Source organism: Suncus etruscus, chromosome 2 (genome assembly GCF_024139225.1).
Source record: "Suncus etruscus isolate mSunEtr1 chromosome 2, mSunEtr1.pri.cur, whole genome shotgun sequence".
Lineage (NCBI taxonomy): Eukaryota > Metazoa > Chordata > Mammalia > Eulipotyphla > Soricidae > Suncus > Suncus etruscus.
The window spans coordinates 53,650,270-53,667,259 of record NC_064849.1 but is presented as its reverse complement, the minus strand read 5'-3'; the positions used below and the strand labels follow the sequence as shown (position 1 = coordinate 53,667,259).

Below are 16,990 nucleotides of genomic sequence, written 5' to 3'. Positions count from 1 at the left end.
CCAGTCTCTGGCCATTCGTTCATTTAAAGAATTCTTTAGATTGACTAAAAATGACATTATTCAGACTAAATAACTAAAATTAGATTCTTCAGACTAAAATGACATTAATCAGCTTCCTTTATTATTGGAGGATTGTATTCTTTTTTGTTTTCTTTTTTGATTTCTTTGTTTATATCGAATGAAGGAGTAATGTGTGTAGTCAGTTATGTGTTCATTGGAAGAATCACTCACATTGCGAGGCACATGAAATAACTACAGGCAATTCAACTACTTAATTCTAGCATAGGCCTTCCCTCCACTTTTGTTTTGTCTTAATGGATTATAAATGTAGAACTGTTAGTATTTAAGCATTTTATATTAGAAAAAGAACTATTTTCTGCCAGTTGTAACAATGTATAAAATATGAGTTGCCAGAAAAAAAAGTAAATAGTTTATAAAGATATGAGGGCTAATTAATATCTAAATTAAAAAAAAGTTGAAAAAAAAATAGAAAACTAACCAAAGTGAAAAACAAACAAAAAAATCAATGAACCAAAGTCTAATACTTTTTTACAAATTCCTATGGCTTAGAATTTAGACTTTTAGGCTTGGATCTTGACTATGCTTAGTTTTGGTACAGAACCTTCTTTTCAGTGTTTTAACTGACTTCTTTCTCTTCTAACTGCAAATATCACCATGTAAAGGTCAGCAATTGATCTTGAAGAAATGGCATCTGGTCTTAACAAAAGAAAAATGATTCAGCATGCTGTATTTAAAGAACTTGTGAAGGTAAAAGTATATTAAGCTTATGATACGATTCTCTATAAACTCAGTTAAAAATACATTAACATTACAAACAGAAATGTTTATTTTATTTTTATATTTTACATATTTGTGTAGATACAGAAATGGATGTGTGTTTGTGTGTATGGGTGGCAATTTAGGCCACACCCTATAATGAGCAGGGCTTTCTCCTGGCTCTATTTAGGTATCACTCCTGGCAATGCTCAGGGGCCCATATGCAGTGCTGGGGATTGAACTGCAATCAGCCATAAACAGGGCAAGAAGCCTTTTACCCCTATATTATTATTCTTACCCACAGAATATTTTATATCTTTGTATAAAATGTTTACCTATATAAAATAATAATTGAGGGCTTTTGAGTGATACATTGGGTAGAGTACTTGCCTTGCAGATTCAATCTTGGGCACCACATTATAGCTCCTGAGCCCTGTCAGAAGTGATCCTTGATGAGCATAGTGCCAGAAGTAAACCCTGAGCACGGCATGGTGTGTCACTCCCTAAAACAAAACAAAATACCAGAAACAAATTGAAGGGCTTTTAATTTTTGTAAAGTGTCCTAATTTTATTATAAACTTTTGCGTACATAATCTTGACCACAGCTAAGAAGGCTACTTACTTTAGTTCCAACCAAAAGTACCAAAGCTGACAGATGGAGAGGTTTCAGCAGACCATGGTGAAGTGAATTTTGCACTTCAGTGTTGGGCATACTATGAAAACATACCTTTGAAGAGAAATGAAAAACAATTCTGAAACAAGTCAGAAGTAAGCAATTGCACCTCAGTGTAAAAAAGAAGGAAGTGGTAAAAAATAAGCTCCCAAAATGCCAAGTCCACTTCACAAAAAGTAAAACTTTCATTCTAGATTAATTTGTAGAAGACTTCTCTGAGTTTATCTTCTTTTGTTTTTGTTTTTTTGGGCCTCACCCAGTGATGCTCAGGGGTCACTCCTGGCTATGCGCTCAGAAATCGCTCCTGGCAGGCTGGGAGGGACCATATGGGATACCGTGAATCGAACCACATGTGGCCCTGGGTTGGCTACATGCAAGACAAACTCCCTGCCACTGTGCTATCGCTCCAGCCCCCAGTTAGCCACTCTTCCCAATTGTTTTTCTCTACATTGTTGTGTAGTACAGAATTCTTATTCACAATTCTGTATGTGTGTGTTTCAGTGGTTTCATTTTTCAGATACTAAATAAGACCTATTTTGTTTTCCCATAGAACTGATATTGTTGTGGTTGTAATGAAAAATATGATAAGAATATTAGAGCTTTAAAAATACACATGAGCGGGGCCCGGAGAGATAGCACAGCGGCATTTGCCTTGCAAGCAGCCGATCCAGGACCAAAGGTGGTTGGTTCTAATCCTGGTGTCCCATATGATCCCCCGTGCCTGCCAGGAGCTATTTCTGAGCAGATAGCCAGGAGTAACCCCTGAGCACTGCCGGGTGTGGCCCCCCCCCAAAAAAAAATACACATGAGCATCCAGAGAGATAGCACAGCCATAGAGCATTTGCCTTGCAGGCAGTCGATTCAGGACCGAGGATGGTTCAAATCCCAGTACCTCTTATGGTCCCCTGAGCTTGCCAGGAGCAACTTCTGAGCACAGAGCCAGGAGTAGCCCTGAGTACCGCCAGGTGTGACCCAAAAACAAAAACAAAATACATGAGCCATGCCTTGCTATGCGGATGACCTGGGACAGACCCCAGTTTGATCCCCGCCATTCCAGATGGTTCCCTGAGTCTGCCAGCAGTGATTTCTGAGCACAGAATTGGGAGTAACCCCTGTACACCGCCTGGTGTGGCACAAAAACAAAAATATGCATAAGACAAATGGACAAAGGGGAGGAATTATTAAGTGTTTTTGTTTTCAAAGAAAAATAATGTCTGCTACATGGCCCTTGAATATTTATTTTCTTCATTCTGTAAAGTTTCATTTACTTTTTGATTCCAAAGAGAGTTTATTGGTACTTTGAAAGTCGAAATGGTTATGTTATTCAGTTTATCCTGTAGGTTAGTTAAAAAAGAAATTCAGGCCTAAAAAATAATCAGTGGATTAATTCAGTCATACTTCACAGTTTATAGTTGATTAAAAAAAATGACACTATTAGTTAGTGACAGACTCATGTCTTACCTGCAGTCTTTCTGTAGGACTTCTCACATTTTTTCCAAATTGCTATTTACCTAATACCAGAGGTCAACACAGGATAACTGAAAAGTAGTGTTACTTCTGTCTCTGTGCTCAGGGATTGTGCTGGGGATAGACCATGATTGGTGATAGACCATGATGAGCTACATCAAGACAAGCTCTTTAATCCTATACTATCTCTATAGTCTCCTCATAGAACACCATTATTTAAATTTTATTTTATTTATTTGGGCCATACCCGGCAGCACTCACAGGTTACTCCTGGCTCTACACTCAGAAATCGCTCCTGGCAGGGTTGGGGGACCATATGGGATATGCCAGGGATCAAGCCTTGGATCGGTTCTGGGTTGGCCATGTGCAAGGCAGATGCCTAGCTGCTCACACCATTTCTTAAAAAAAAGATTCTTTGTGTCATACCCTCTGTTGTTCCTGTCTCTGGCTCAGGGTTCACTCCTTGTACACTATAGGTATGTATGTGGTATCAGGGATCAAACCTGGGTTGGCCTTGTGCAAGGCAAACTCCCCACCCACTTCAACCACAGAACATTTTTATGGGAAGGAACTAGTAAATATATCTAGTATTTGAACAATTGGATAGTTAATCTGTAATGATTACATTTGGTGACATGGTAGACCATCAGAATGTGAAGGGAATCTATCAACTTAAGCAAACAGTATGGTGGTTAGTGAAAAATTCAAACTTTCAAGTTAAAATTGGAAACATCTCAATCATGAGTTTGACATCATTCTACTAGTTTTTCTGATAAGTATTGATCAGTATTGATGTTAATAAATAAAAATATGACACAGTAAAATGTTAACAATGGAGATATGTGTGACTTATCAAACTGGTAATTCATTTTTTTGTTTTTGGATCACACCTGGCTATGCTCAGGTAGAAGGTACTGCTCTACAATCACTCTAGTCCCCAAATTGGTACTATATTTTTTGTACCATAAGACACAGGTTCCCGACCCCGCCCAGTGCGGGGAAATGTTTGTATGTCTTATGGAGCAAATGCCTGGAGCTGAAGTCTGAGTATTTAAAAAAATTTTTAATTTAATTTAATTTAATTTAATTTTTTTATCTTTATTTAAACACCGTGATTACAAACATGATTATAATTGTATGATTATAGTCATGTAAAGAACACCCCCCCTTCACCAATGCAACATTCCCACCACCAATTTTCCAGATCTTCCTCCTCCCCACCCCCCTACACCTGTACTCGAGACAGGCTTTCTACTTCCCTCATTCATTCACATTGTTATGATAGTTTTCAGTGTAGTCATCTCTCCCACTGCACTCATCACTGTATGTGATGAGCTTCATGTCCTGAGCTGCACCTACCAGCCCTCATCTCTCTTGTCTCTGAGATACTGTTAAAAATGTCTTTCTTTTTTCTTAAAGCCCGTAGATGAGTGAAACCATTCTGCGTCTTTCTCTCTCCCTCTGACTTACTTAACTCAGCATAATAGATTCCATGTACATCCATGTAGAGGAAAATTTCATGACTTCATCTCTCCTGATGGCTGCATAGTATTCCATTGTGTATATGTACCACAGTTTCTTCAGCCACTCATCTGTTGAAGGGCATCTCGGTTGTTTCCAGAGTCTGGCTATTATAAATAGCACTGCAATGAATATAGGAGTAAGGAAGGGATTTTTGTATTGTATTTTTGTGTTCCTTGGGTATATTCCTAGGAGTGGTATAGCTGGATCGTATGGAAGCTCAATTTCCAGTTTGTGAAGGAAACTGAAGGAGCTGAAGTCTGAGTATTTAAAAAAAATTTTTTTATTTTCTGATGTAAAAAAAAAAGTTAGGAGAGCGGAGTGGTGACGCAAGCTGTAAGGCATCTGCCTTGCCCATGCTAGCCTAGGATAGACCGCAGTTTGATTCCCCCCATTGTCCGATATGGTTCCCCTAGCCAGGAGCGATTTTTGAGTGCATAGCCAGGAGTGACCCCTGAGTCACTGGGTGTGGCCCCCCCAAAATAAAAAAAGTTGGGTAAATATGTTTAACCAGCTGTTATTCTTGGTGAGGTGTTCATTTCATTGGCTTAGGATTCTTTTTTGTTTATTTTTACCTTTTTTACTGTATCCCATCATTCTTTTCTGGCCCAGTCTTATTTGATAGATCTACTGTGAATCTTTTTTTTTTTTGGTTTTTGGGCCACACCCGGTAACGCTCAGGGGTTACTCCTGGCTATGCGCTCAGAAGTCGCTCCTGGCTTGGGGGACCATATGGGACACCGGGGATCGAACCGCGTCCGTCTCCTAGGCTAGCGCAGGTAAGGCAGGCACCTTACCTCCAGCGCCACCGCCCGGCCCTACTGTGAATCTTATGTGAACTCGTTTGTATGCAGGGGCTGGAGCTATAACACAGTGGGTAGGGCATTTGCCTTGCATGCAGCTAATCTGGGATCAACTTAGTTTTGATCCCTAGCAACCCATATGGTCCTCCGAACCTGCTATGAGTAATTTCTGAGCTCAGCCAGAGTGCTGCTGGGTGTGGACCAAAAAACAAAGCAAAAAACAAAAACCCCACCAACAACAACCTAAAATTATACTATTTGAAAAGGAAAACAGTTGGATTGTATAAGTTTGTTAGGATTATGGGTGAGTTTGTTTGTTTGGGGGCTATACCAATTGGTGCTCAGGACTTTTTTGCTCTGCACTCAGGAACCACTCCTGGAGGTACTAAGGTGACCTTATGCGGTGCCAGGGATCAAACCTGGGTGGACTGTGTGTAAAGCAGTTAGACAACAACCCTACTCACTGTACTCTTGTTTCATAAGGATGACTTTTATACCAATATGTTCTTAAATTATTTTATAATTTAAACATTATAGGATAGGCCAGTATGATTGTACAGCAGGTTGGATGCTTGAATTCCATGCAGCTGACCAGGTTTTGATCCCCATCACCTCATATGGTTTCCTGAGTCTACCAGGAGTGATCCTTGAGCAGAGTCAAGAGTAAGCTTGAGTTCTAACCATTGTCACCAGAATTTAAAAAAAGAAAAGAAAAATAGTTATGAGAGAGGGGTTTTGGTTTTGAATGTAAGTATAAATTGACTGAAATTAGCCAGATTTTATTCTTAATTTGATTTTTGTTTTGTAGCTTGTAGACCCTGGAGTTAAGGCATGGACACCTACCAAAGGGAAACAGAATGTGATTATGTTTGTTGGATTGCAAGGGAGTGGTAAAACGACAACTTGTTCAAAGGTATATTAATTTTTTACTGTTTAGTTCTTTTTTTTTTTTGTTTTGTTTTAGTGTGGGGAGCCTACCCAGTACATTATTATGTTCAAGGATCTGGGTTCAGGGTTCACTCTTAGTGGGGCTTGAGATACTTTGTGGGGTGCTGGTCATTGAACCGGGACTGAACACATGCAGAGCAAGCTCCCTTCCTGCTGCTCTTATGGAAACTATGGAAGTCACTCCTATCTGTGGTCTGCCAGGTATTGCAGGCCTGATGGTTCAGTGCTTAAGCCTGGCTGCATGGATTGCTGCTTAGATACATTAGTATTGGATGTATGCAAAGCTATACCACTGGTACTGGGAAATTTGGAATCCCTGTAGTATTGGAGGTTGGTACTTAAACACTGCCAGGAATGACCACCAGTTGCTGTGTTGGGAATTCCCCCTGAATTCTATCGGGTGTAAATCAAAACCAAAACCAAAATGAAAATAAGAATATAAGCTTACGGGCCCGGAGAGATAGCACAGTGGCGTTTGCCTTGCAAGCAGCCGATCCAGGACCAAAGGTGGTTGGTTCGAATCCCGGTGTCCCATATGGCCCCCTGTGCCTGCCAGGAGCTATTTCTGAGCAGACAGCCAGGATTAACTCCTGAGCATCGGCCGGGTGTGGCCCCCCCCCAAAAAAAAAAAGAATATAAGCTTACAACTTAGGTAGGTGATAGTAGTAAATAGAAATAGGTGTCTATATAAAATTTCATAAAACAAAAATATAAGATTACTACTTAAGTAGATTATATTATAAACAGAAACAGTTGTCCATATACAATTTATATTTATGGATAATGCTTTCTTAATGTTTTCTTTCCCAGTTAGCATATTATTACCAGAGAAAAGGCTGGAAGACCTGTTTGATATGTGCAGACACATTCAGAGCAGGTAATGTGCTGAAATTTCAAAAGGATTTTATGTGATATTTATTTTCAAGTTTGAAGTCTCATTAACTCTTTTTCCTAGGTGCTTTTGACCAGTTAAAACAGAATGCCACCAAAGCAAGAATTCCCTTCTACGGAAGGTGAGTTTCTGTTTCTTATTTCAATAATCATGTTCATTCTCATACCTGTCTTTTATGGTGTGTAGTCACATTTTAATAGATACAAGATTAATTTTTCTGAAACAGATGGATAAAATAATAAATTATTAAAAATTAATAATTATTATACATTTTTATTCAATTTGATAGAAAAGAGGGTACTTTTTTTTTTCTTTCTGTATTCTGCCTTTTTTTGATTGTTGTTGTTTTGGCTTTTGGGCTATACTCAGAAGTGCTCAGGGCTTACTACTAGTGTTGTGCTTAGGGTTCACTTATGGTGGCTCGGGACCATATGTGGTAATGTTTGGTGGGTTTTTTTGTTTTTTTTTTTTTTTTTTTTTTTTTTTTTTTTTTTTTGTTTTTTGGGTCACACCCGGCAGTGCTCAGGGGTTACTCCTGGCTCCATGCTCAGAAATTGCTCCTGGCAGGCACGGGGGACCATATGGGACGCTGGGATTCGAACCGATGACCTCTTGCATGAAAGGCAAACGCCTTACCTCCATGCTATCTCTCCAGCCCCAAACCTGAAATTTTTTTTTTTGTTTTTTTTTTTTGTTTTTTTTTTGGGGTCACACCCGGCAGTGCTCAGGGGTTATTCCTGGCTCCAGGCTCAGAAATTGCTCCTGGCAGGCACGGGGGACCATATGGGACACCGGGATTCGAACCGATGACCTCCTGCATGAAAGGCAAACGCCTTACCTCCATGCTATCTCTCCGGCCCCGTTTTTGGGTCACACTTGGTGATGGCACTCAGGAGTTACTCCTGGCTCTGTGCTCAGAAATTGTTCCTGGCAGGCTTGGGGGACAATATGCAGGAACCAAACCCCAGTCGTTGCAGGTCTGCCACATGCAAGGTAGACTCCCTGCAGCTGTGCTATCCCTCTGGCAATAACACCAATTTTTTTGTTTTGTTTTGGGGTCACACCCATCAGCGTTCAGGGAGGATTACTCCTGGCTCTATGCTCAGAAATCGCTCCTGACAGGCTCAGGGGACCATATGGGATGCCGGGATTTGAACCACTGTCCTGCATGCAAGGCAAACGCCTTACCTCCATGCTATCTATCCGGCCCCTGATAACACCTTTGTTTACCAACTCCATGATACAGTTATTTCAGGCATTAAGTGTTCCAACACCATTTTCAGCCCTAGTTTGACCTTACCTCCACCAGTGTCCCCATTTTCACTCATCACAGAAGCCTAACCTCTTGCTGGCACTAACACATCTTATTTTGTGTTACACCACAGAGGTGAATGAAATTATTAAAACTTGGATCAATAAGCGTCAATTTTAAGTAATTGTTATCTTTCTCAATGGTGTTATTGAAGTTATTACTTAAGAATTTACTGGGTTGGGGCCGGAGAGATAGCATGGAGGTAAGGCGTTTGCCTTTCATGCAGAAGGACGATGGTTCGAATCTTGGCATCCCATATGGTCCCCTGTGTCTGCCAGGGGCGATTTCTGAGCGTAGAGCCAGGAGTAACCCCTGAGCACTGCCGGTGTGACCCAAAAACCAAAAAAAAAAAAAAAAAAAGAATTTATTGGGTTATGGTTTGTGTTGAGCTTTCTCTGTTTAGGTTCACTGTACTTGGTGGTCTTCTCTGCTGTAACTTTCCATCAGATATGCTGTGATCCTACCAGCTGACTACAAAATTTTGAGGTTTCACTTAGTAGCTTACAGCTGCGCGATCTAGGATCTTTAGCTCTGGAACAGATTTAGTGACTTGGCAATTTAATAAGGTTAAGTTATAGATCTGGGTTGTTGTGACTGTGGGCTGCTGTGCCAGCAGGCAGAAAGGAGATGGCTTCTCTTCCCCACACCCTTTTTTTTATACTGAGAAGACTCCAGAGTTTTCAGCCTGGGTCAGACTACCTGGGAAGAGTTGGTGGCCATTTTCTTTTGAAGCTTATTAGAAGATTTTCGCTGTTTTTCTGCTGGGAAGATGGCTCTTGCTTGTTTTCTTACTCAAGTTTCCTTTCTTATTTCTGTTTCTTTTTCTGCCGTTTTTCTCCCTGGCCACACCTGGCTATACTCAGGGCTTACTATTGGCTCTGTGCTCAGGGATCACTCCTGCTGGGGATCCAGGAATTCTTAATGGTGTCAGGGATTGAACCCTAATAATTTCCATGCAAGGCAAGCGCCTTCCTCAGTGATACTATTACTTTGGCCCTCTTTTTAAATTTCTATTAGTTTTGGGGGCAGGGATCACACTTCCTGGTGCTCAGCATTGTCAGGTGTAATCCTACAAGCCTCTGTGCATTGAAGTGGTCCTGGTGGTTCCCAGAATCTTGAGGCCATGGTATTGAACCCTCCCAGTGAGTTAGCTAAGTATCACAAGAAGTGCCCTCTAGATTCTCTGATACTGCTTGGGATCTCCCACTTTCCTCCAAATCATTTTTCTAAATAAAATTAAACAAGTAAGATGCCATTTCTCTTCTTAGTTAATTTGTTTTGCTGGTAAAAGTCTTAGGAAGAGAGACCAGAGCAATAGTAAAATGGGTAGGGTGTTTGTCTTGCACACACTGACCTGGGTTCAATCCCCAGCATCCCATATGGTCCCTGAGCCTGCCAGGAATGATTCCTGAATGTAGAGCCAGGAGTACCCTCTGAGCACTGCCAGGTATGGCCACAAAACAAAAACAAATAGTATTATGAAGATCCATTTTGGGGGAGCTTGAAAATGAAGTCTATAAGGGGAGGTAAGTACTTAGAGTTGAAATTAAGTACATGGGAAACCATTATTAATACTGTAAGTCACAGATCTTCAATCATAAAAATAAATTGTAAAAAAACTTTTAAAAGCATAGCTAGTAAAACACAGGTGAGAACAATAAAGAAAATGTTAAAGGGGCCATTACGAAAGCACAGCAGCAGGGCATTTGCCTTGCACGAGGCCGACCTGGAATGAAACCGAGTTCTATCCCTAGCATCCCATAAGGTCCCCTAGCTTGCCAGGAGCGATTTCTGAGCACAGAGCTATGATTAATCTCCTTGAGCACCAATGGTTTGGCCCCCTACCCCCCAAAAAAGTTAAAGATGCTGGAGTAATTGTTTAGTGGGTACAGAGGGCTTTTGCCTTGTATGTGGCTAATCGGTTTTAATCCGTGGCCCCACAATGGTCCCCTGTGCTTACTAAGTGTGATTCCAAAATACAGAGCCATGAGTAAACCTAAAACAAACAAATTTTCAAAGTTAAGAGGGCCAGAGAGAGAATATTTCATTGTTTTATAAAATGTTCACTAGTGAGATTATGAGAAGTGTTAAATGGAAATGTAAGTGTGAAACACTATGTAATTTGACTTCCACTACTAAAAATTTTTTTTGTTTTGTTTTTGGGTCACACCCAGCAGTGCTCAGGGGCTATTCCTGGCTCTATGCTCAGAAATTGACCCCAGCAGTCTCAGGGGACCATTTGGGATGCTGGGATTCGAACCACCATCCTTCTGCATGCAAGGCAAATGCCTTACCTCCATGCTATCTCTTCGGCCCCTCACTATTGAAATTCTTAAAAAAGAACTCATAAGCATGGGGCCGGAGAGATAGCATGGAGGTAAGGCATTCGCCTTGCATGCAGAAGGATGGTGGTTCGAATCCCAGCATCCCATATGGTCCCCCGAGCCTGCCAGGAGCGATTTCTGAGCGTAGAGCCAGGAGGGAGGAACCCCTGAGTGCTGCCGGGTGTGACTCTGAAACCAAGAACTCATGAGCACAATTAAGCCTGGCCCAAAAAAGAAAAGGGATTCAATAGAATTTACATGTGAAAAACTAGACATAATTTGATGCTACTCCAGAAGTAGATTGCCTTTTTTTTTTGGATTTTGGTTTTTGGTTTTTGAGCCACACCTGGCGGTGCTCAGGGGTTACTCCTGGCTGTCTGCTCAGAAATAGCTTCTGGCAGGCACGGGGGACCATATGGGACACCAGGATTCGAACCAACCACCTTAGGTCCTGGATCGACTGCTTGCAAGGCAAACACTGCTGTGCTATCTCTCCGGGCCCTAGATTGCCTTTTTTAATACTTGATTTTATTTTTCTAAATTGAAGTTATGGTATTGGAACATTGTAGAGTAAAAAGACACACTTGTGATTTCCAAATTATTAGTATTTAGAAATTTTGTATTGAACTTAAATAATTTGTCCATGTTATTTACATAGTTACACAGAGATGGATCCTGTTATCATTGCCTCTGAAGGAGTGGAAAAATTCAAAAATGAAAACTTTGAAATTATTATTGTTGATACAAGTGGGCGCCATAAGCAAGAAGATTCTTTGTTTGAAGAAATGCTTCAAGTTGCTAATGCAATAGTAAGTAGTTTTCATTTCAGTAACATTGTTAAAGCTTTGGTTAATTTGGTTACCTTGATTAAATATATAAATTTATACATTTATTTGCTTGAGAAGTAGGTTTCAAGTGCTTTTGAGTAATTCTACTGTAGACATCTGCATCTGATGATCAGGACTTAATCTCTGTCAAGTGTGAAATTTATTTTTTTATTTTGGTTTTTGGGCCACACCCAGTGGCACTCAGGGTCTACTCCTGGCTGTGAACTCAGAAATCGCTTTTGGCAGGCTTGGGGCAACATAAGGATGCCAAGGATCGAACCTGAATCCGTCTCAGGATGGCCACCCTACCACTGTGCTGTCGTTCTGGCCCTATTGTTTAAATATAAATTAATGAATCCTAGTGTTGGTAGGGAGATGGTAAGGTCTTTCTTAGCCCGGCCTGGCTCCTGCAGCCCAGATGGCCTGGCGGGTCTAAAGCTTGCAGGGTGACTGCAAAGCTGTCAGATGAAGTTTCAGGAGAAACTTTATTACAAGGCCTTAACCACCATGTGCCACATGTCTTCTAAGCTAAGCAGCCTCTTTACTGATTCTTCCTGACTGCTATTTTTGAGCTGCTCTCCAGGCTTCCTTGCGTCTCTCTTCTCTAACTCTCCCTCCTACTTCCCCTCCCCCCAAGCAGACCTCTAGCCACCCATTCCAGATGTGGGCAGTTCTGATCACTCAGGTGGGATAAACAAGAAGTTGAGGGAGGGGATACCCATATTCCTTGCTGTTGCTCTGGCCCCAAGTGTGAAATTTTTATAAGTATCCAAAAGAAAAAAATAGTTTTTCACTTAATCATTCTGTTAAGACGTATTGTTAAAGGAATTAAGGGAAATGGGTGTTAGATAATTATAATATCTACCCCATTTGATAGATTGTCTACCAAGCCTGGCAATGGTCCTCAAACTAAGGCCCGCGGGCCACATATTGTATTTATTCCCATTTTGTTTCTTCACTTCTAAATAAGATATATGCAGTGTGCATAGAAATTTGTTCATAATTTTTGTTTTTACTATAATCTGGCCCTCCAACAGTTTGAAGGACAGTGAACTGGCCCCGTTTAAAAAGTTTGAGGACCCCGGTTGTGAGAGACCACTTGAGGTGTTTGTGTGAACCGGTCAGAGTGTGTGGAGAAATTAGAAAGGAATTTGTGTTGTGACATTTCTTTTCCCTGTCCTTGAAAGGAATTTGTGTTGTGACATTTCTTTCCCCTGTCTTTATGTCTGTTATTTTGTGGTTTTTCTGTTTTGTTTGATTAGAATATGGAGAGGAATTCTTGGGAAAATGCCATTCCCCTTAATGTTAGTGGAATTACGTTTAAATTCAGCAGGAATTGCATGTTGTGTTGGCCTCATGTTTATGAGTGTATCTTTGTATTTGGAAGTTTAATTGCTCTCCTAGACACAGGGCGGAGAGCCGCAGGAGTGGACGTTGTCAACTCCAGACTCCTCTCAATGGCCATCAGGAATAATTTGTCCTGGAGAGGGTCTGGATTTTGTGACCAATCTCAGCCGCTTTCTGCTTTCCTGCCATGCTAAGTTGAGGGCAATTAGCTAAAGCTATTTGTCATGGTATTATTTTAGATAATATTGTCAATCTTGTGAATGCTTAATATTGTTGAGATAATTAAATTTCATAATAGTGTTGTCAGCAGGTATTATATTTAATGTTGGTTATAAGGCCTAAAATTTGGTAAAAAAATTATTTAAATGCCTTCAACAAGTATAATAAAGGTCAACTTGTTTTCAAAAATGAAAGAAAAGGTAAAATGTTGAGTATCTGGGCAAAATACAAATTTCAAAATTGAAGTAAAATTAGCTTTATTCTCTCTTAGGCTTTACAATTACTATAATATTTAGATTTATTTCCGAGTTGCTGAAGTAATCAACCCTGTAAAGCCTAGGTAATTTAGTAATTGGTATGTAATATATATTTTTATAGATATATATTATTATGGACCATGTAATGAAATTTGCCACCAGGAAAATGGATATCTTTGTGGTTGTATAGTGACCTCTTAGAATTTTTGTTAGCAAACACTACATTTTAAATTGTTTAAAAGTATTTGCAGATATTATCAGGGCAAGAAGCAACCTCCTTGCTTCACCTCAGTATAATAAGTTGAACTATTTGCATTCATAAGTAATAAGAAACTATAAAATATATGTGTTTATATTTTAAAATTGCAAAATGGTAAAACTAATTCAACTAAAAAACAAGACCTATTTTTGTTTGTTTGTTTGTTTTTAGGCCACACCTGGTGATGCTCAGGATGTGGCCCATGCACTCAGAAATTGCTTGTGGGTTGGGGGACCATATGGGACGTCTGGGGATCTAACCACCATCCGTCCTAGGCTAGCCGCCAGCAAGGCAGACACATTACTGCTCCGCGCCACTGCTCCGGCCTCAAAAGAGAACATTTTTAAAAATGTTCTAAGTTGCTGGAAAAACTCCCTCTCCCTCTCTACCTCCCTTTCTCCTTCCTCTCTCTCCTTTCCCTCTTTCTCTCCCTCTCTCCCCTCCCTATCCTTCTCTTCCTTTCTTTCTCCCTCCCTCTCTTTTTCCCTCCTTCCCTCTCCCTCCCTCCCTTTCTCCCTCTTTTCTCCCTGTCATTTCTTTCTCTCTCTCTCCCTCTTTCTCCCTCCCTGTCCCTCTCCTCCTCTCTCTCTATCCTTCCCTTTCTCTCCTCCCCCTCTCTCCCTCTCCCTGTCATTCCTTTCTTTCTCTCTCCCTCTTTCTCCCTCCCTGTCCTCCTCCTCCTCTCTCTCTCCTTCCCTTTCTCTCCTCCCTCTCTCTCCCTCTCCCTGTCATTCCTTTCTCTCTCTCCCTCTTTCTCCCTCCCTGTCCCTCTCTCCTCCTCTCTCTCTCCTTTTCTCTCTCCTCCCTCTCTCCCTCTCCCTGTCATTCCTTTCTCTCTCTCTCCCTCTTCCCTCCCTGTCCCTCTCCTTCTCCTCTCTCTTCCTCCCTCTCTCTCCTCCCTCTCTCTCCCTCTCCCGTCACTCTTTTCTCTCTCTCCCTCTCTCTCCCTCTTACTCCTTTCTTCTTTCCCCCCACCCTCTCCCCCCTCACTAGAAAAAAAAGAAAAAAAATGTTCTAAGTTATTGAGAAAAAAAGCATAGTTTTATGCTTTATCTTGTCTCTTCTTACTAGGTTGTAAATTCCACAAGTACAAATGTTTTTTTTTCCTCAGGACATCAATGATTTCTAAAACAGTAATTATTGTCTGACTGAATAATTTATAATAAATATTTTCCCTTGATTTTTAATTATGATATTTCCTTAAGCTCAGTAAAAAAATATATTTATTCTCTCATTGTACATTTTCTAGCAACCTGATAACATTGTTTATGTGATGGATGCTTCCATTGGTCAAGCTTGTGAAGCTCAGGCTAAGGCTTTCAAAGACAAAGTAGATGTAGCTTCAGTAATAGTGACAAAACTTGATGGTCATGCAAAAGGAGGTGGTGCTCTTAGTGCGTAAGTATCATTGGTGCTTTTGTCTTATGCTTTAGGCTGTGTGTGTGTGTGTGTGTGTGTGTGTGTGTGTGTGTGTGTGTGTGAGAGAGAGAGAGAGAGAGAGAGAGAGAGAGAGAGAGAGAGAGAGAGAGAGAAAGAAATAGTGTTATACACACACACACACTAGTAGCTTTCTTATTGATACTTTATACAATCAGTCTTTTAAAATATGACATAAAAATTTGTGCCTAATATGATCTATAAAAGTTTTGGTGGAAACAGCTTTGGAGGCTCTCGAATAGTGTTCGGTTTTGCTACTGAAAGGAAATTTGAACTTTGTATATTTATCCAGTTAACTTTGAAATGTGCTGAAAATTTGTTTTCCTTTTTGAGGTTATGCTTTCTTTTTGTTATAGGGTTGCTGCCACAAAAAGTCCAATTATATTCATTGGAACAGGGGAACATATAGATGACTTTGAACCTTTTAAAACACAGCCTTTTATCAGCAAACTTCTTGGTATGTACAGTGTTTGAGATCTAAAACTCTCTAAGAAACAGTATGAATCTTTGAGACATATTAGGATTAAACATTATTTTGGGGGGTGGATATTGGGGTGGGGGTTGAGTTGACCCACAACCAGCAGTATTCAGAATTTACTCTGGGTTTTGTTGCTCAGGAATTACTCCTGGTCTCCTACTGGGGTGTGGGGGACATGGAATCTAACCCAAGTCAGCCATGTGCAATGCATGCACTTACTCTTCATACTATCTTTCTGGTCTCCATATTAAGATTTTTTATCTTATCCTTTCATTTAACTAGGAAAATGATTTCCTTCTACTATGATTTTCTCACTTACAAATTATGTGCCATCTGCTGCCTGGGGCTAGAGGGTAAAATGAATGATTAAATGGAAAGCCTTTTTTTTAAATATATTTTTTATTTAAGTAACATAATCACAGTTGGGTTACAGTCATAAATAGAACACCCCCTTCACCAGTGTAACATTCCCACCTCCCCCCTTCCCATCCCCTGCCTGTATTTGAGACAGGCATTCTACTACAGTTATTTGCTTTTAAGTTCAGTAAATTGTATTTTTTTTCCTTAAAGGATAAGAGTAAAAAATTTAGTAAAGGTATGATAGTGGCAATCGCCGTTGTTTGCATAGGTCCAGAAAAATGGGGAAAATGGAAAAATATCCTTGACCTGATTACAAAGGCCTCACCCTAGAAGTTTATTGGCATAAGACTGACTCTGGGTTCCAGGCATACCAGTCTGTCCAACCCGAGTCATTCTCCGTGGTCCCAGTGAAACTTTTTCACACTTTAGCTATTGGTATCAGATTCTTATATTTAAAGACTCTGGATTCTGTGCATTTCTTTCATCGATGTCAGGCTGATGTGGAGCATCCTCTAGTTTCAGCATACCATTAAATGCGGAGCGATCTGCCCTGCAAGCAGACTGTTGCTGAGTTGTCTGGGTGTTGGGAGCACTCTTTGAGTAAGTCAATGCCAAAGCAGTGGTAGGTCTTCCCTGGTAGAGGCTTGGATTCTGGTAATGTTAGAGACAATTGTGGTTGTTTCCATAGATGGTATCCATTGTTCAGGTGTGTGTGGGCCATGCCCATTCTTCTGAGGCCTAAGCCAAATCATTATTACAATGTTCAGGATAAAAGGCCTAATTACATTACCAAATTTGTGTTCCCATCCCTATTAGATAAGAACTTGTTTGCATATGTATTATTTTCCCATTTGAATGTGCCTATGCAAAAGAGAAGCAATGCCACAAGATATTGTTGGTGCATCTGGGGGCCGACGAATAAAGTCCAACATTCCCCGTAACTTGGTTCAAACATGAAATCTATACAGAGATACTCTTCTACCAGTATTGCTTATAAAACAGATCTCAAAGGGGGGAAAATCAAACAAATAACAAAGCCAGTGGGCAAAATTGTCACTATATGAGGATGTTCAAAAAGAGTTAAGGGAA

At 40.4% G+C, this 16,990-nt stretch overlaps 1 protein-coding gene and 1 long non-coding RNA gene across 4 annotated transcripts in view; one reads left to right on the top strand and one right to left on the bottom strand.

Moving 5' to 3' along the window:
* Positions 1 to 16,990, bottom strand: part of LOC125999011 (uncharacterized) — a 65,748-nt gene that overhangs the window by 4,982 nt on the left and 43,776 nt on the right. The gene's annotated exons all lie outside the window — the stretch shown is intronic.
* SRP54 (signal recognition particle 54) overlaps positions 1 to 16,990 on the top strand; it is a 56,583-nt gene that overhangs the window by 24,761 nt on the left and 14,832 nt on the right. For 2 of the 3 annotated variants that reach the window (XM_049766587.1, XM_049766588.1), the window contains 7 exons: positions 684 to 768; positions 6,050 to 6,154; positions 7,000 to 7,066; positions 7,145 to 7,202; positions 11,376 to 11,526; positions 14,876 to 15,024; positions 15,420 to 15,520. In XM_049766587.1, coding sequence (XP_049622544.1) covers positions 684 to 768; positions 6,050 to 6,154; positions 7,000 to 7,066; positions 7,145 to 7,202; positions 11,376 to 11,526; positions 14,876 to 15,024; positions 15,420 to 15,520 — 716 coding nt within the window. The remainder of the gene's footprint in view (positions 1 to 683; positions 769 to 6,049; positions 6,155 to 6,999; positions 7,067 to 7,144; positions 7,203 to 11,375; positions 11,527 to 14,875; positions 15,025 to 15,419; positions 15,521 to 16,990) is intronic. The other variant, XM_049766594.1, reaches the window with a different exon arrangement.